This window comes from Maylandia zebra, linkage group LG23, assembly GCF_041146795.1.
Source record: "Maylandia zebra isolate NMK-2024a linkage group LG23, Mzebra_GT3a, whole genome shotgun sequence".
Classification (NCBI taxonomy): domain Eukaryota; kingdom Metazoa; phylum Chordata; class Actinopteri; order Cichliformes; family Cichlidae; genus Maylandia; species Maylandia zebra.
In genome coordinates, this window is record NC_135188.1 from 29,065,966 (window position 1) to 29,086,685 (window position 20,720).

Consider the following 20,720-nt stretch of genomic DNA (forward strand, 5'->3'; position numbering starts at 1 on the left):
ACCCAGGTGATGGTAGGAATCTGGAATGGCCAGTCTAAATTCTTGGCTCTCCTATTCACAAATCCTGAATAGTTACATTAATCGTTACATTGAAATGTTACATTACATAAAAATCTAGGGAAGTATTCCAGAGGCCATTGTCATTCTGAAAAATTATGCCATTGCCAATCAAATCCTTTCCAGATGGTGGTATTGCATGGCGAATGAAAGCCTGATGGTACTTTTCTGTGTTCATAATTCATTAGCTTTATCAAGATCTCCAACATCACTGACTGAAATACAGCCCAAACCATGACAGAGCCTCCACCATTGTTCATAGACTGTAGACACTCACTGTTGAACCTGTCTCCAGTCTGAACTAAAAATGTGAAATTTGGATTCATCACTCCATCAGACATATTCCCACTGATTTTCCAGTTCTTGTGGAATGTGGCATACTTAGGCCTTTTCTCACTGGTTTCAAAATGAGGGAAAAACTCTCCAAAGACAAATTTTGAAAGACCTCCAGCAAGCAAGCCTGGCTGCTTGGAAGTAAAATATAAAGAAATGAATGGTGGCTCAAGACGTTTACACAGTTCTGTACGTTGACCTGTTTCTCTACAACACTTTAAGAGGTTATATTTATGCATTTGCATGTACATTTTTGCACACACTTTTTTAAATTTCTGGACATGTGTCTTTACAGTTATGTGAATCTTCATCATGAATGCTTTATACCCATTGTACTGTATATTTTGCAAAGTTGGCTTCCGTTATAATCACTTTTCTTAAGCGTAAGTACAGCTGTTCACATTGCTGCTTTTTTTAAAATCTAGCACTTCAGTGTCTTTTAAATTGCTTGGACCCCGTGCCTCTGCTGCTGGTGTTTCCCCTAATAATATTCATGTTAACTCTCATGTAGTTGGTAGTACAGTAACGTTCTAAAGGCCATGTTTTACATTTTCAGCTCCCACGTTGTTTGTGTATGACAGAGGATTGTTTAGGGTTATACAAGAGCCTATAATGCCTTAATTGCAGAGCTAAAACCTACATTATCTCCATAAAATCTCTGAGGGAGCCACTTAGGCTCAATCATGGTTCACTGTTTTGGTTTTATTGATGCAAGAATTGCATAATTTCCGTGTGGGGGGTGAACATCCCAAAGACTCAAGCATCCACATGTACAAACTCTGCAAATGAAAGTCTAAACACTAATTTCCAATGTGTGTGCTCGTGTTTTTGGATAGAAGGTGTGATCATATGTCGTTAAGACAAAGGTATCTCTGGGTGTTGACATGACGGGCACATTTTGTTCATTAGCATCCCGATGACTTTCAGATCACTACACCACAAACCAATATCCTATCCTGGGTTTGACTGTACTGCGGTGAGCTACAGCTATTATGAGTTGATATGCAACAGTGTGTGAAAGCAGAAAAAGTCTCAAATGGTTTTTGGCTTTAGTTAATGTAAGGGAGTAGCAGGCAGCAAACCAAGGCATTCAGCATTTTATGTTAAACACGGTGGTTTAGCATAGTAAAAGGCATTGTAGAGCAGCCCTTTCTTAAAGTAATGCAACCTTGAAATGCATTGGACGATCTTTTTTTTTTTCATAAGGGAAGTTCAGAAAGCTTCAGGCTCACTGGATTACTTCCATTGCAATCCAAATTGTATCTGTGCTATGTGCACCAGTTTACTTCTCCTTTCACCTGCACCCTCACAAGATAAAAGTCCATTTTAAGCATCAAGTCCCTACTTTCAGCCATTGTTAATGAAGATTTGAGGAAATAAGTCACCTTCATAGCTGGATTCACTCCAGTGTTTCTCAACCTCAAGCGGGTGGAGACATCATAAACACATAAACGCTTCAGGTAAAATTAATGAGCAAGAAAATGTAAATTGTTTTCATAATGGCAGAATGAGGGGTGAAAGTCAAGTGGAAGACAGGAGGCAGTTTGTGCAACACATAGGGTTTGAGTGATCTTTAGCCCCCACATGGTCCTGCCCTGCCCAGCCACGGCTCCACCAGGTCAGGTATAAAGGTGTGCCAAACTGATGCCACCCATCGTCCCTGCTCTGGAGAGGGTGGAAGACAAGGGAGTGAAAGAGACAGTGCAGGTGTGACAGAGAGAAGTGGAGGAGGCAAGTTTGACTTGTAAGGCAGGAAGATTGACTGCTGTTAGACTTGAAATACAATCATGGGATTTGGAGTAAGTACTGAAATTTTATCACAGATTTTGGCCTTTAAACTTACCTTAAGATTAGGTTCTGCATTTCTTTTCAGGTTTGAGCTCAGTCTAAATTTTGGTTATTTTGATAAAGAAATAGAATTTCTTTTGAGATAAAACAAAAATAATTCTTGTCTTTTCCAAATCATGAGGTTATTCTTGGGGCTAGGTTTGGAGTCACCATCAGAGATAACCTAGATCTCACAGGGCTCAATTTATCGTTTCGTGTTAATGTCAGTTCTCTTTTTTCTAACTTAAATTTATTTTTACAGCTTTGGCAGCATTATAAACCCAAGATTATCTGGATCAAGATTAAAGAATTTCGCTCTTCTAACAGTTATTAACACCGGTGTCAGAGCATGTTTGAACAGGACGGCTGACCTGACTTTCTGCTCTTATTTTTGCACAACAGAAGAGGAAGCTTCAGGGCAATTTCCCCCACATATGTTCAGTTTTATTAATGCCACATTTTGTGCCACTTTCTTCTCTCCAGAAAGGAAAGGATAACTACAAGCTGGCAGCAACGTCAGAAAATGGAGGACAGAAAAGCAAGAAGGCTAGAAAGAAGAAGGACATGGATGAGCTGAAGAAAGAAGTGGACCTGGTGAGTACTCAGCTCACGTGCAGCCGCTCTGTGATCATCTGTAACTTGACTGGCTTGATGTCATGTAAGAAAAGTGAGAATTTTAAGCATACAAAACTACTGATAAATAGTTTGACTGTGTCACAGAAAGAAAAAGGCATTGAATAAACGTTCGTGAACTTTAATGACAGTCACTCGATTGCTGCCAGTGGCCACAGCAATGATGCAGTCACGGCTGAGGCAAACCTCTGCTTTGGCCTCATTGCTGGTCTCATGAGATGTAGGTGTCTGAGCCATATTTCATGAAGATTGCTGCTTACATTGCTGGACGTACACTCCCATGTTATTAAGATGCTGTCAGCTATAATTACCTTCTAAGTCATGTTTATCTAGATTGGTTTTTAATGCTGAGTGAGTGAGAGGCTCTGTTGTTGTTGTATTGTGTGGTTCCTTAGATCACATCAACTCATCCTTCATGCGCAAACAGCAATTTTCTGCTGCTACATTCACATAATAAAACACATGTAATAAAATGCATGCCTGCCTGTGGGATTTTGGCTTGTTTTACTCAGTGTTTCTCAATCTCTTTGTTTTTCCTCTCCTACTCTCAATAGGATGATCACAGGTTAACCTTGGAAGAACTTATCAGGAAATATGGAACTGACCTAACCAGGGTGAGCACTTCAGACGGGCTTGTGGGTGTCTAGTTTTTTAGAAGTGTGTTTTTTTAGAAGATAATCCCACAGGTCAAGGAGGATTTCATAGTCCAACATGAGGTTATAAGTAGAGGTGACACAAAACCACTTTTTAATGTCTGATACCAATACCGATATCATAAATTTGGATATCTGCAGAAACCGATATGAATCCTATACAGTCTATTTTATAATCAATAAAACTGTTTTTTTAAGTTCATGCTAACTTTAAAAACTGTAAAAAACAAAACACTAAAGCTATTCTATTACACCCAAAATATTTTGCAGTTCAGCAATACTAATCTTTTTATTTAAACTTTTAGCAGAACTTTAAATCGAAGTATTTAAAGTAATATTCAAAAATTAATTTAAAATGCAATTTTATGCAGATTTCAAAAATTCTTTGGTTCTGAAAAAAAGAATGGACCCTTTTATACTTAAAGCTTAACATAAATAGACATCCAGAGTGGAAAGCAGTGCAAATGAATGCAAACACGGCTTCTCACAACACTCATCTTTTATCAAGATGGATGTCAGTGTAAGCTAATGAATTTTGTGTAATTTCCATACAAAACATGAGTATGAAAAAAGTGTTTTTCATATTTTGTTTTCGAACCACGAAACTGTTTAACCATGTGTCGTGCCAAAGTTGATATCCCTGACAAAATTTGTTTCCCCTGCATCAGGAGCACACGCAGGGCTCTCCAAATCATGGGCAAACACTATCCCACATTCTGGATTTGAAGCTCACAAACACTTCTAATAACGACTAAATACTGAAATTTTGGAGATGTTAGCTCCTTATACAATGAAGTTATAGTGGGATACAAATAATATCAGGCTGATCCTGCCACAATATGTTCCCCCCCTGCCTAAATCATGGACAAAGAGTATCCCACATTCTTCATTTTTAGTTCACAAACGCTTATAATGACTAACTAGTCCTAAAACTTTGAAGGTTTTAGCTCTTTATACAGTAAAGTTACATCTATTTATCAGATAAAATGTCCTTTATTTGTTAAAATAATCCCATCCGATACCACATGAGAACAATAAATATGTAAGTTTCTGTTGTAACCCTCAAACTGAATGGTACTGTTACGACACTCATTTTTCACTTTTTCACAAAACTAAAACATCACTACTTCCACGTCTAATTGTCTGTAATGGAGGCAGAAAAAACTGGATCTGCACTCCGTGCCCAGCGAATGCTCGCAACGCAAGAGGTACGAATTTTGTCAGGGATACCTACCTTGGTACACCTGGTTTGGCAGCACATAGCGAGGCTCCAAATGCTTTTAGTGTGAACTCCAGACCGCCGACAGGTCTCGCACACAACAGTCACTCTATCATGTGACGCATGCTGCTCCGACGTGCTATTTCATTACGTGGGTTACGCCATGTTGCAAGTTTTGTGAGATGTTTTTGTGATATTTAATGGATCGGATTACTTTTTTTTTTCTCCCCGATATCCAGTAATTTAGATCAGGATCAGACTGATACAGATACTGTATATCGGATCAATCCTTCCCTAGTTATAAGCACATGACTCAGGACAGTCAACAGTTTAGTTTACTTTGTCAAATGGACTGGTACTTATATAGCAGTGTTTCCCAACCTTCTGGAGCCACGGCACATATATCACATTAGAAAAATCACACAGCACACCACCAAGCAAAAATGTCACAAAAAGCATATTGATCATTTTTCCCCGCACACCAGGTATAGCGGAATTGGCTCAGTTTGTCCCCAGTATAGTTTGCTTTCTTCTAACCACTACTCATGCTAGGGGCGTCGTCTGGGTTGGAATTTTCTCCAAGACCCAGGTCAGATTGAGTACTTTTCTGTTGCTATTACGCATTGCATTCTTTCACTCAGAGCATGACTATTATGTAATTTCTTTTTCTTCTTCTTCTGTTTTACTGGCAGTTGGCAACCCATTCAATTAGAGCAGGTAGTTGTACTGCCCTCTAGTGGAAGAGAATGTAATTGTTCTGCCCATTACTCACGCCGGACGCTTAGAGTACTAATCAGGTGGAACCAGGTAATATTCCACGACACACCTGATCATTGGTTGGGAAACACTGTTATCGAGCACCTTTCTACTTAATATGGGCATTCAAACTGCTTTCACCCAGTCACACACATATTAATACAGTGCTTCTATCTTTACTAAGCACTTTTATCTAACATGTCAACATGTTCGCACTCTGATAGGTACATCGGGGGTAAACTTGGGATTCTGTAACTTGCCCAACGACGCTTTGACACATGGACAGAAGGAGCCCGAGATTGAGTCATGGGCTATGTGGCACTTAGCTATTTGTTTCTTTAGCCTACTTGTAATTAGCTTCCTGCCTTCATTCATTCCAATAAAAGCTGGTAGAGGAATATTGTCTCTGTAAAGTAACATCCATCCATTCTTTTCTGTTTAACCAGTCGTCAGGAGACTGGAGCCTATCCCAGGCTTTGCTTCTTGACTCTTTTTAATGCCACATGTGGCACAAATAAAATACATTGTCTTTATAGTCCCAGATTACTTGTGGAAATGAAGAAGTTTTTTTTTTAAACAACTCAAGTGAACTTACAGGCAGTTACATTAACAGGTTAGACAGATGGTGAACTGGACCTTTAAAGTATCAATACATACCACACTACAAAAGGCAGACTTGGATACTATTCAATAGTAGCTCCATGTGATCTTCATCAAGCTACAGATAAACACACAGAATGCACTGTCACACACCAATACGGACCCACCTAATGATTGCTTGAGGCTGATTATCTCCTGGAATCTGACCTGTCTGAACAGTTTCACTCATATAGGGAAACGGGCTTTATTGACTCTGCCAACAAAGAAAATAGTAGTAAAAAAATTTCCCCGTATTTCTTCAGAGGATTTCATAGAAACAGACACAACCTGATCACTTGGTAGTCTTCGCGCCCACTGTTAATTACAAGACTTGATTTCCCATAAACATGGATTTCTCTTGTTGTCTGTTCTTAAGGAGAAGAAGCTGTAATTTTAAGATTACTGAGGTATTTCGGCTTGTGGTTGTTTTTTCTTCTTGGTTTTCCATTAGGCCTTAATTCACCATTTCTTTGGATTTAAATGCTGTACGTATTAAACTGAAATGTTCTTCTTCTTCATTATGTTTGTCCTTAAGTCAGCAAAGATTAAAAACTTTTTAGGAACAAGGGAAAAACTGGAATCACACATTTTCATATCAGGTTTTACACTCATCCAGGCTGGAGAAACTGATCAGGAGGGCTAGCTCTGTGGTCGGCATGAAGCTGGACACTCTGGTGACAGTGGCAGAGAAAAGGACATTAAAGAAACTGCTGGACATTATGAACAATGCTGGGCATCCTCTGCACACGGCCATAAACAATCAGAAGAGTCTGTTCAGTGACAGGTTGCTTCTCCCCAAGACAAGAACTAACAGACTTAAAAACTCCTTTGTCCCACACGCCATCAGACTGTTTAACTCCTCTCTGGAGGGGAGAGGGAGGGGAAACAGGAGGACAAAGGAGGGGGGAACAACTAAGCTGTAGTGCCTCTTCACCTCACTGTACAATACCTTGTGCAATACTTTTTGTAAATAGTCAACAGTGCAATAGACTCAATACTTGAAATGTGCAATTCACTTGTATTTTTATTTTTTATTCCTATTTATTCTATTTATCCCCTTTGTATATTTTATTTATATTTGTCTCTGTATTTATATGTGTGTGTGTGTGTGTGTGTGTGTGTGTGTGTGTGTGTGTGTGTGTGTGTGTGTGTGTGTGTGTGTGTGTGTGTGTGTGTGTGTATATATATAACAATTCTGTAACTGTAACTTCGGTCGTTGCTGTGCTTTTTTTGGAAGTCGAATTTCCCAGAGGAACCCACCCGAGGGATTAATAAAGTTCTATCTTATCTTATCTTATCTTACACAGCTTAACCTTTCCTCTTACCTTTATCGTTCTTTTTAGGGTCTCTCCTCCTCCAGAGCAAAAGAGATCCTGGCCCGAGATGGCCCCAACGCCCTCACACCTCCTCCTACAACACCTGAATGGGTCAAGTTCTGCAAACAGGTAAGAGTCAAACATCCTCCCCTTGCAAACCAGACCAGTGGTGGAATATCCAAATAGTAGAAATGCAAATTAAGTCTGTGTCACTGTAAACCAGTACAACCAGCAAAGCCTGATTGTTATTTCCTCTTGTTTCCAGCTGTTTGGTGGTTTCTCCATGCTGCTGTGGATTGGTGCCATCCTCTGCTTCTTGGCTTATGGTATCCAGGCTGCCTCAGAAGATGAACCTGCAAATGATAACGTAAAAATAACATCTTCAACTAGATTGTTGTATGTTAAACAGTGTTGATAAGGTCACTTTTAAAAATGTATTCCACTACAGATTACAGAATACATGCCCCAAAATGTATTTTGTAACATATTCTGTTACGTTACTCAGTGAGAATAACGTATTCTGAATACTTTGGATTACTTAATATATTATCATGCTTTTTACAACTACATGAATGTACTATTGCTCTGTGATTTATGACTATTACTTGGTTACCCGCCATACCAATACCAATATCAACTAGATTTTTGAATCTTAACATAAAATGAGTAACAGTAGGGTGGACATTATGTAAGGCTTCACTTTTTGCAGCGGTCTCGTATTGAAAACTATTCCGTGCTTATATAAAACAGGTCCGCGGCTCCAAATCGTAGTAAAGGGACCTCTGGCTAATACATTGGGCTCTGTGACTGGCTCGTAGCCAAAAATTAGCTTTACTTTGTTGTTCCGGTCAGCTTTGCTAGCGAGAGACAGAGAGAGGCGTTGAAAGGCTGCTCCAACGGAACTTATTGTTTTGGAGGAAAACACGAACACGGTGTACAGTCGAGTCTTAATAGAAAATTTACAACTGGGCTAGTCAGGTACTCTTTTTTTGCTGCAGTGGTTATTATTATAGTTACATGCTTCCAACTCCCGTTTCTGGTCGGTGACAACTCGTACTTTTCCACTCTTCTTTTTCTCCCTCCTCGCGCTCACAGACACATAACAGGTATGGCAGTCCATTCTCCCTGCAGCACAGACTACACTGCCCATGAGGCTACATTCTTTAGAGCTATGTCTGTAACACTCTGCCTGTTGCCTTCATATTAAATAATTTTTAAAATAATTTAAAAAATATTTCTTTATGCTATTATGCGGGCCGCAAGTAGGGGTGACATGGGCTGCAAGATTGAGACACAGGCATTAGAGCCTCTTAATGCATGTTTTGTTTGGGTTTCCACCGGCGTGGAATTACCAAAAATAAAGAGGGCATAGACTAGCATATGAAACAGAAAAAGACCACCGTGTAATCCATTTATGTTAACAAAGTAACTGTATTCTGAATACCACTTTTTTTAACTGTAACTATAACGGAATACAGTTACTCATATTTTGTATTGTAAATACGTAACGCCGGTTCATGTATTCCGTTACTCCCCAACTCTGATGTTAAATAAATAATGTATAACACAAAAGATGACCTAACTGCGCCTTCTCTGTTAATGTAGTTGTACCTAGGTATTGTGCTTTCTGCTGTCGTCATCATCACCGGTTGCTTCTCCTACTACCAAGAGGCCAAGAGCTCCAAGATCATGGAGTCCTTCAAGAACTTGGTCCCACAGGTGAGACACAAAAAGAAAAGCTAATGTAACAGTTCATTTATACACACTGTTTTTGTATCATTTTGCTTGGTAGCCTCCCGGCGGTAACACCCAACAGTACTAGTTGCACAACTCTAAGGAGTAGCGTTTCTTCATCAGTATTACAACAATGATGATGCATTTTTACCATCACTCATCTGACTTTTTGTTGATGGGAAAAGAAAGAAAATACATATTCATGTGTCTTTTGACATATCTAGGTATGCTTGATGTGTTCCCTAAAAATTCCTAAAATATCTTTGATTTTTATAGCAAGCCCTGGTTATCCGTGATGGCGAGAAGAAGAGCATCAATGCTGAGGATGTAGTGCTCGGAGATTTAGTGGAGGTGAAAGGAGGAGATCGAATTCCTGCTGATCTCAGAGTTGTCTCTGCTCACGGCTGCAAGGTTCTTTAACTCAAATACTTGTGTTAATTACACCATACATTTTTCTAGAGTGGGGGTTTGACAGCTATGGTTTTATTTATATAAATCTTATTTTATGTGTTATAGTTTTTGAGTAATTTTTCATTCTTGAAGTGGCAAAATCAACCTCAGTCCTCCACCCTTGTGCATCACCTGATCATCACCACTGGTCAGCGATCACAGCTTATTGCTGACCCTGTTAACATGTTTGTTTCTTTTTTTTCATTCCTCAGGTGGACAACTCCTCCCTGACTGGTGAATCAGAGCCTCAGACTCGATCTCCAGAATTCTCCCATGAAAACCCACTGGAAACCAGGAACATTACTTTCTTCTCCACCAACTGTGTTGAAGGTACAGACACAAAAATTGATTTACTGTCTAATTAGAGAAAACATAAGCTTAATGATCTCAAGTAAAAGCTGATAGGTTTGTAGCTTGAACCTATTCGCTGGAACGTTGAAGACAATATAATTACACAGCAAGCAAGACACGAAGTAGGCAAAGTTCTTCTTGTTACTCATGCATGAGGGAGACCTGCCTGGAGCCAAGTGTCGTCCCACCACTTGACCTCCATCAGACTCTCAGCCAGGTTCCCCATAGCACTCCTTTTATTGTGGTTACATGAATATGCATAGGGTCATTAACATATAACATCTTACATAGGTATACATGTGAACAAAGAATACTCTGTGTGTGTGTGTGTGTGTGTGTGGGGGGGGGGGGGGGGGGGGGGGGGTCAGAGTGTGACCCCATAAATGACTTCCCTAAACCTGCTGGTCTGGAAGTCCAACAGTTCATCTAAACAAAAGGCACTTAGCCTAAAACAGATACAGCCACGTTTATCCTACCATAAAACAATAAAACAAGGTACGACCTCTTCTCATGCTCCCAGGATGTAGGTGTGCATTCCAGTGTGGAATACACACCAAGCCTTTGCAGCCTGTTAAAGATCACACATCCTATCACTACACAATTGATTATACACCTCTAAGCATATATGGTTAAATATTTCTAAGCATAAATGACAATCAACAATACAAAACCTAACAAAAGCCAAATGAAAAGTCAGTGGAATCAGTCTGTCTTCTCTTTTCAGGCACAGCCAGAGGAATCGTCATCAACACTGGTGATAATACCGTCATGGGCCGCATCGCCACCCTGGCTTCCAGTCTAGAGGGCGGAAAAACTCCCATTGCCATTGAGATCGAGCATTTCATCCACATCATCACTGGAGTGGCCGTTTTCCTGGGAGTAACTTTCTTCATCCTTTCTCTCATCCTTGGATATAACTGGCTGGAGGCTGTCATCTTCCTTATTGGTATCATCGTCGCCAACGTGCCAGAAGGTCTCTTGGCTACTGTCACTGTGAGTTTTGGTGTCTAATGGCATTCCTTTTAAATACCTTATATTTATTGATACAAAAAGACTGTGGTTCTTAAAACCTAAATTGTCTGTAGGTGTGTCTGACTCTGACTGCTAAGCGTATGGCCAAGAAGAACTGCCTGGTGAAGAACTTGGAAGCTGTCGAGACTCTGGGCTCCACCTCCACCATCTGTTCTGACAAGACCGGCACCCTGACCCAAAACAGAATGACTGTGGCCCACATGTGGTTTGACAACCAGATCCATGAGGCCGACACCACTGAGAACCAGAGTGGTACCTCTTTTGACAGGAGCTCTGCCACCTGGGCTAATCTGTCCAGAATCGCTGGACTCTGCAACCGTGCCGTTTTCCTGGCTGACCAGAGCAACGTTCCCATTCTGAAGGTGAGAAATTTTCATCTGTAAAACTACTCTAGTTCATCCATCGTGAACATCAACAAAGACTCCAAATAATTTCCCATCCAAATAATCCATCTGAAGGAACAAATCAGAAACATTTGTTTTCCATGTAACAAGTTCTCATACCCTTGGTTGTACACAAAGACAATGCTTATTACCCCTCTTTCCTGAGTTTGATAGTATACCCAATGAATACTGGGAATCAGTGACTATGTGGGAAGTCCTGAAGTATTATCGCTTGGCTTGGAACTTTTGGGATTCAACCAGATACAAATGCAGCCAAAAAGCACTACAAATCTTTATGAAACCACTCAAGATAATTAAAGTCTGTTTTAAATATACAGATGTATAATAGTCTTCGTCTAAGTCATGGTCTCCATAATCATCTATCCAATTTAGTAAATTACATCCACAACCATGTGATTGCCATATTTTTGATGTAATTCAGCAACAGATTACCTAAATACAGTTGTGTACACATCAATTCTCATTTACAAAATGTTGTTATAAAGAAGGCATGGGATGTGATGATAAACCTATTTTACTAACCCTGTTTTTTGCTTAAATCCACAGAGACATGTGGCTGGTGATGCCTCAGAAGCTGCCTTGCTAAAGTGTATTGAGCTGTGCTGTGGATCTGTTAACGAAATGAGAGAAAAATACTCCAAAATTGCTGAGATCCCCTTCAATTCCACAAACAAATACCAGGTATACCATCCACACAGTGTGATAAAGCCCTTAAATGTTTAGATCAAAAAAGCACATCTATAGACAAAACACATACTATAAAGTTGCAGAAAGCCTTGTTTCAAAGTCTTAACTTTAGAATTAAGGCAATCCCAATCTTGATTTCCTTAAACTTGATTTGATCTGGGGGGATGCTGCACACTAATATAGTGCTAAGCTGTCAGTCTCAGGCTAGTTACCCTTTGCACTTTATTATCTATTTCACTATAAATGAGGGCTTGATTTACAAAAGAAATATCACATTGAATTAAATAACACTTAAACTAGAGATTTGGATGATAAACTATTGAGTATTTACTCGGGCTAGGGCTGTCAGTGTTAATCGCATTAAAATGACGTTAATGCCAAAACCACATTAACGCGGCTTATCTCCGTTAACGGGTTAATGTGGATCACCCTTTGTGTGGGGCTGGACGGCGTCAACGCGTTAGTGTGGGTAGCTCGATTAACGTGTTAGCGCCACGTTAATGCAGTTTTGCCGTTAACGTCATTGCAAAGCGATTAATGCTGACAGCCCTAGTATTTACTGAAGTTATAAATCAGAACAAAATGACTGTAATATCCTTTTACACTTCTGCAATCATACTACTTGTTTCAACCAGGGGAGTCGCCCCTGCTGGTGAGAGTACATTGCATGAACTTACTTTTCAGGGCCCTAAGCCATGTCTATATTTTACATATATTTTATTTCAGTCTAATTTTAACAACAGCATTTTTATCAATAAAACTTGCCTTACCTGAATCTATTAAATGTTTTTGATTAATCTAGTAAAAAGTCTTGTCAAACGGTTTAGAGTAAAGCTCTTTTAATTTTGCTTCACGTAAATCACTTAAACCTGCATTTAAATCCAGTCTCTCTGCTGTCCCACAGCTCTCCATCCATAAGAACAGCACTCCTGGGGAAACCAAGCATCTGCTGGTGATGAAAGGAGCTCCAGAGAGGATTTTGGACCGCTGTTCCTCCATTTTACTTCAGGGCAAAGAGCAGGCTCTGGATGATGAGATGAAAGACTCTTTCAATAACGCCTATGTTGAGTTGGGAGGTCTTGGAGAGAGAGTACTGGGTACAGCTAGCCTCCTTCGCTATCTGTATATTTCAATTTTAGCTAGCAAAGGGGAATCTTTCAAGTATTTTCTTTGTATCTTATTCAGGTTTCTGCCACTGTCACCTGCCTGATGACCAGTTCCCAGAGGGATTTGCTTTTGATACTGATGAAGTGAACTTCCCCACTGAGAACCTGTGCTTCGTCGGACTCATGGCCATGATTGACCCTCCTCGTGCTGCTGTGCCTGATGCTGTTGGTAAATGCAGGAGTGCTGGAATCAAGGTATGATAACTTTTTGGATGACCAGATGTTTGTTTTTTGTTTGCACAAAGTACTCCATTTTTTTCTCTTCTTTCTCAGGTCATCATGGTCACAGGTGACCATCCAATTACAGCCAAGGCTATTGCTAAAGGTGTGGGTATCATCTCAGAAGGCAATGAGACTGTTGAAGACATTGCCGCCCGCTTAAATATTCCAGTTTCAGAGGTCAACCCTAGGTTAGTTCTCTTTCAAAGATTTATTGAAGTAGCTTTGACAGTTTCTTGACCACAAGTGAGAACTGTTCAAAATGTTTCTCTCTTTAATGATACAGCTTTAAAGTTTGCTTGAAATTGCAAAAACTGCTAAATTAAATTAACTCTGTCTTTCAGAGGTCCTGACTGCTACACAGCCAAAGAGGCTTTTACCATTAATTTACATCTATTAAATCTTGGTGTGATGCTTAGCTGGTGGCTTTGCTTTTTATTCATCAACAAGTTATTGTGTGTGTGTGTGTGTGTGTGTGTGTGTGTGTGTGTGTGTGTGTGTGTGTGTGTGTGTGTGTGTGTGTGTGTGTGTGTGTTCACGTTAAAGCACACTAAAATTACTATCCTTCTTAGTGCTTTTGCAGGGTTAGGATTGTTAGGCTCTTTTAAACTCATATAAAACCTCTGTTTACAAAATATGACATAACATTCTGTTGGATTAACTAAATGCTAAAAACAAAAGGTTGGGATTCACTGTCTGCACTGAGGATTGATTATTTTATTAGGTGACAGTGTTATTGAACACTTTTTTGCTGACAGTACCAAAGTTCACATAATTTACTTTTTGAAATGTCCTGATGTAATCTCCTGATGATACCCTACTGTTATACTAATGTGTTTGTAATTTCTTCAGGGATGCTAAGGCCTGTGTTGTCCATGGTGGTGAGCTTAAAGACATGACCCCAGAACACCTTGATGATTTGCTGAAGCACCACACTGAAATTGTATTTGCCAGGACCTCCCCTCAACAGAAACTGATCATTGTGGAAGGATGCCAGAGACAGGTGAGCATCGGGGGGGATTCTCACAGATACAGTTTGACAAATGTTTTGTTTGGAACTTGTAAAAACATGTTCTTCCTTGTCCAGGGAGCCATTGTGGCCGTGACAGGTGATGGTGTGAACGACTCTCCAGCTCTGAAGAAAGCTGACATCGGTGTTGCCATGGGCATCGCTGGATCTGATGTCTCCAAACAGGCTGCTGACATGATCCTGCTGGACGATAACTTTGCCTCCATTGTCACTGGAGTGGAAGAAGGTAAGATCTATATCAAGACCTACACCTGCAGAAATCTGGAAATACAAAATACAAAACATCACTGAATCTACTAAATTACTTTGTTCAGGCCGTCTGATCTTTGACAACTTGAAGAAGTCCATCGCCTACACTCTGACCAGTAACATCCCCGAGATCTCACCCTTCCTCCTCTTCATCATCGCCAACATCCCTCTGCCCCTGGGAACCGTCACCATCCTCTGTATTGATCTGGGAACTGACATGGTGAGCTGTTTGGCTCTTCATCCTGTTCTATAGAGAGATTCAACTGAACTCAAATATGGGTGGAAAGTTCATGTGTATATTTATTCACTTGTGGTTTTGCAGGTCCCTGCCATCTCCCTGGCTTATGAGAAAGCTGAGAGCGACATCATGAAGAGACAGCCCAGAAACCCCAAAACAGACAAGCTAGTGAATGAAAGGCTCATCAGTATATCCTATGGACAGATTGGTAAGGCATCATTTATTTATTCAGCTTTAACTATACTGTATCCATATTTTTGTGGCAGTATTTATGAATTCTGCACCTTCAATATGACATATAATTTTCCAAAAACCCTCAAAAAGTTAATTCTAACTCTTCTGCCAAGTTGTGCATTATTTATATACATCAGTTGCATTTGAATGGTCTATCTAAAATGTCTGCAATTATGAAGGGCGAGCTATTGATAGATGGGAATTAATAATAATAATGGATTGGATTTATATAGCACTTATCAAGGCACCCAAAGCGCTTTACAATGCCACTATTCATTCACTCTCACATTCACACACTGGTGAAGGCAAGCTACGGTTGTAGCCACAGCTGCCCTGGGGCAGACTGACAGAAGCGAGACTGCCATATCGCGCCATCGGCCCCTCTGGCCAACACCAGTAGGCGGTAGTGTCTTGCCCAAGGACACAACGACCAGGACAGAGAGCCCAGGGATCGAACCGGATGAACTTCCCAACCCCCTGAGCCATGGTCACCCCCTCGAATGGCTGATGGCTGCAGGCCCCTGCCAGGCATCGACGCTCCCACCCTAGGAGTGGGGATGGGTGCAGCCTAGATGGTCACGCCCTGGGGGTCGGCACGGATGCCAGAACAGTCCCTACCTCCTTCACTCTGGCGGCAGTGGCAGCCAGGTCCACATCCGAGCTGCCATGCCTTAATCACCTCCACATGCTGCTCAGTCTTGTCCTGCAGCTCTTCCCGCCAGAAGCATGACAACACCGCCTGCTCTTGTTGTGTGGCTGTGAGTTTGATCACTATTCCGGCCAGCGCCTTCCCTGGCTGGCCCGGTCCTGGGTCTGCCATGCCACTCCACTCCTTGGTTTCGGCACCACTGTAAAATAACCACAGCAGACCCAACGACATTCTTACACTTTTCAGCATCTTTATTCAACCACTTTTCACACACACAGTTGCTGTACACTCACAATGGGCTGCATTTCTGCAGCTGTCAACCACACACATCCACAACAACAACAACTACAAGATTAAACAGTCACAGACTTTTAAGCTGGCGAAGCGTGATTGCAGTTGCCACGCAGGTTCATCCATCTCACCTGGAGAGGCATTGCAGACCACGCCCCACTACAAATACATATCTCTTGCTGCAGTTATTTGCAAACCTTCAGCAATCCCACTGAGAGTGACATCAGTCAGCCCAAGTAAGACTGAACTACTGGTTTCAGAAAGGTTGCCTCCTATCAGCTGACCTGTGCAGTCACCTTGTGATCAAAAGTAGTCGGGGACTTTCAAGCACCGTACAGAATGTAAAAAGAAAAATCAATACAATCTGCATTTCCTGAAGTTCCCTGTTGTTTTTCTCCTGTTAGGTATGATGCAGGCCACAGCTGGCTTCTTCACATATTTTGTCATCCTGGCTGAAAACGGTTTCCTCCCCATGGACCTGATAGGACTGAGAGTGCTGTGGGATGACAAATATCTAAATGACCTGGAAGACAGTTATGGACAGGAATGGGTCAGTCACAGTAATTCTACTACATGTACTCTGAACTAGGAGAATTATTCAGCTTTATTGTGTTGTTCACTTGAGTTTCAGTGCTTGAAAAGGCTTTCTAAGCTTATCATTTTGTTTTTTGTGCACTAGACATATGAGCGCAGAAAGATTGTAGAGTTCACCTGCCACACAGCTTTCTTCACAAGCATTGTAATCGTCCAGTGGGCTGATCTAATCATCTGTAAGACCAGGAGGAACTCCATTTTGAAGCAAGGAATGACGTACGTATATGTGGAGACACAAGAGATCTCAGGGCGGGACTTACATCAAAACTAAGAGCACCTTTAAAGTTTAATGATGAGAATATTCTAAGAATATTCACCAGTGTTTTGGTGATTCTGACTTTTTTTCCCTGCAGGAACCGCATCCTTATCTTTGGGCTCGTTGAGGAGACTGCACTGGCTGCCTTTCTGTCATACTGCCCGGGCATGGATGTTGCCCTAAGAATGTACCCTATGAAGTGAGTCAAGCACACAGACAAGCTTGTGCTCTTCTTTTTAATCTAGTAATACCACAAATTCAGGAAAACACCCTTAGAATTCAATAATTATTCATAAAGCACACTTTTGCTCTTCCAATGTTATTCTTGTGGCCGTCTTCTTTGTCACCTTTATTCATGCAATGACATTCATGAACGCAAGACAATCCCCTGGTAAAGTGTTGATCTTGTGTTTAATTCAGTGGTGTCATCTTGCTTTACCTTCTTGTTGAAAATAAGACGGCTATTATCTAGTGTCACTGGTAATTTCCTCTTCAGAGGCAGAGCGAAGCACAAGAGCTGCTATTACTAAGGAGTTTCTTTGCCCAAAAGAGAACAATAGAAAGCATTGAAGACACTTTAGGCTCATTAGCTGAAAAGTTCGCATGCTACTTCCCTAACTTACCCACTCCCCTGTTTCTTTGGGTGTCTTCTGGTGTTTAAATAATCCCAGTTTCTTATTCTGTGTTGTTGTCCCTATTTCTGATTATTTTACGCTCTTTTATTTTTTTAATTTCTTTGTTTACCTGTGGATATATTCAGATGTAGACAGCTGCACTAGATCTAGGACACTGAAATAAGCACAAAAACATAACAAACAGATCCCAGAGTTTTGTGGGCTGGTTTTCAGGGCTTTGCATTAGTGGTCTTTCAGTAACCTCGTTAGAGTCGCCAGAGAGCAGTCTCAAAGAGATGAACGCATCAGCAGGATATGTCCTCGACCCAGAGTCCTCAGATTTCTCTGCCTCGTTTTGCTTTAACAGCTTCTGAATTCATTCTAATAGCCGGTTCTCTGCAGCCTAATGCTCACTCCAAAAGCTTTTCATGTGCCTTTATTGAACCTGAAAGAAAAAAGACGAGTGTGCTTGTGTTTTGTTTTGCTTTTTTTGCCATGTAACTCATCCTGACTGTCCATCCATACCTTTAGGCCATTGTGGTGGTTCTGTGCCTTCCCTTACTCCCTCGTCATCTTCCTTTATGATGAAGTCAGAAGATATATCCTCAGACGAAACCCAGGAGGTAAGAGCTTCACTAACTCTGTTACATTTTTTCACTATCTGAGGCACCCAGGACCCCCGTTTTGTCTCTGCATTTTAATCTGAATGAAGTAGCGTGCAACTCCTTTTTACCCAAATGAGAAATCAGAAGCACAAAATGTGCTGTTTTGCGTTAAAATCTATTGTACATCCAAATTTGAAGAGAAATGATCAAGTGCTTTGACAAGCCTGCTACTTAAAGGAATAGTTCACTGCAAAATCTAACTTGGGCCTGTAGTGCCCAGATTTGGTGATACAGTATAGGCTGTGGAAATGTCTCCATTCTCTTAAATGTCATGAAACTAAATAACATTCTCCTTGTAGTGCCAGTGGCACCGATGTATCCTTCCTGTAATCAGGGCCTGGTTGCTCAAAAACTCTACAAACCTTGTTTTGCACAGTTTCATGTGGGAACTATTTTCATAGTACTGAACCACATCCACTGAAACAAAGGAGCCCATCAGCTGGCTGGCATTAAAGCTCAGCTGTTGGTTGGGTGGAAGGGGGTGGGAACCATTTATGTTTACGTCCTCTCAAGTTGCTGCAGTTAAAAGCCCCTCCGTGATCAGTAGATGTACTCTTTCTCCTGCACAGTCATACAGTTGATAGGAATTGTTCCTGCATTAAACTGCCCACATCAAGGATTTTTAAGGATTTTTATTATGATACTCTGACCAGAACAAAGTTGGTGGAATTAATAACAGGTAATAGTTACATTATATTTAAGCAAGGCACACATCTGTGAAGCTGATGTTTCTAAAAGTGGCCGTTCACCCCAATGCACACGGGTGGATAAATGGGACAACAGTGCATTAAAATATGTGTGTTTCATTTTCCAGATTTTTATTTCATTTAATTTACTCTTTTTAATTTATTATTATTTACTATATGCCAAATCCCATACAATCACCACCTAATACACTATGTTGCTGGCCTTTCCACCAGAAATACTTGGATTTTTTTAGGATGTCCAACTAGTTAACCTTTAGACTAACACATGAGACATGTTAGGACAGTTTTACTCAATTACATTTACATGAAACTCCACTCATAGCTTTTGAGCTACAGGGTCATTTCAGTGTCTTGTGATCCTTTTAGTCATTTCATCCCAGGCTGATTATTTATGGCCTCACTGATGATGTCATCTCATCAGCATCTGTGAGACCAGAATGACACAGCCTCTCCCGCCCGTAGGATACATCTTCTAATAGCATTGCCACCAAAGCCATGGTGGCATTCGGCCAAAGTTCAGCAACATATATCTTCAAAGCCCCGCCCCCCCTTCCACAAGTCGAGTCTCTTTTCTTTTGATTGCTGCCAGCAAACTTAAAGGATTGAGTGCAAGCTTGTTGAAACCATGGCTTTTGTTTTTTCAACGCATCAGTTTGTCAACCCTGGTGCATGTGAGGCGAGATGTGCGATGTTCCTAATTACATCTCCTTTGGTTTCTAGGTTGGGTGGAGCTAGAGACATACTACTGAGCCAGCGCCATGCATGGGACACAGGAGTGTTTCATATGCTACACCTATGTTTGAGATGTTAGACCACTAACACCACAAGTCATAGTCAGATTATATTGATGTATGTGTGGGGCTTTCAATAAAACATAAATACTGTGCACTGACGCTGCTTGCATAGTGGTTAATTTTGTCCAGGCTTTCCTTGTTGGTAAACGTGGGATTATCTCATCATTTAGGGTCATTTTAGCCTGTTTTCTGTTACTTCTAACAGTCTGACAACAAGTCAAGAGATCCCTTTGTCTGCTCAAGGGCACAGAGTATTTCTTGGCCACCATGTTGCCTAATCATTCATTACAAGCCCTTATGTTCATTTCTGAGATTTTCCATGTGTCCCCCACCCGCCCCCACGCCCCCTAGTGTTTTGCAAGCTCCCTCCCACTCCGTTGCTAACCCCCCACCCTGCAATAGTTGAGTGACTACAAACAGCCGTAAGTTTACTACAAACACATCCAACAACCCCCACCAGTCAGCCATCAAGGACAGCCCTTAATCCTCACAGCTAAAGTTTCAGTTGCGTTAACGGCACGTGTCGGTTCCATAAGGGACATTGGGGGTCACGGGTGTCCTTCAGTTCCACTGTGGCTCTTTGAGCGCTAGTGCTGAAAACTTTTGGGCAGTCCATTTGCTTCACAGGGACTGTCATTCAGTTAAGAAGTCAGCAGTCAGTGGTCGCTCTGTTCAAGGGCACGGCGTATTGCAGGCACATTATGTTGCTTAATCATTCATTGAAACCTTGTCAGTTAAAACTTTATGGCTTTACTTTAGACTTTGCTAACCTCAGGAATGCTGAGGTGGGGATTCCAGTGGCAGCTGCAAACCTTTTGGATCCTGTTAAGTGTATCGACCGCACCAATTAAAATACACTTTTCCATTCAACTTTGGCCAAGTTTGCAAGAGATAGCTAAAAATTTTAATCTCAAAACACTTTC

At 41.0% G+C, this 20,720-nt stretch overlaps 1 protein-coding gene across 1 annotated transcript; it reads left to right on the plus strand.

The window, feature by feature from the left end:
• Nucleotides 1-2,035: 2,035 nt before the first annotated feature.
• LOC101477629 (sodium/potassium-transporting ATPase subunit alpha-1) lies at nucleotides 2,036-19,895 on the plus strand. Its single transcript, XM_004571253.3, has 23 exons — nucleotides 2,036-2,189; nucleotides 2,701-2,811; nucleotides 3,405-3,464; nucleotides 7,461-7,562; nucleotides 7,699-7,800; nucleotides 9,039-9,152; nucleotides 9,444-9,578; nucleotides 9,830-9,947; nucleotides 10,693-10,961; nucleotides 11,054-11,362; nucleotides 11,951-12,085; nucleotides 12,996-13,188; nucleotides 13,277-13,452; nucleotides 13,531-13,667; nucleotides 14,329-14,479; nucleotides 14,564-14,732; nucleotides 14,821-14,975; nucleotides 15,078-15,201; nucleotides 16,572-16,717; nucleotides 16,847-16,977; nucleotides 17,115-17,216; nucleotides 18,163-18,254; nucleotides 19,724-19,895. The coding sequence occupies exons 1-23, from the start codon at nucleotides 2,178-2,180 to the stop codon at nucleotides 19,750-19,752; spliced, it is 3,072 nt and encodes a 1,023-aa protein (XP_004571310.1). The 5' UTR covers nucleotides 2,036-2,177; the 3' UTR covers nucleotides 19,753-19,895.
• Nucleotides 19,896-20,720: the final 825 nt, after the last annotated feature.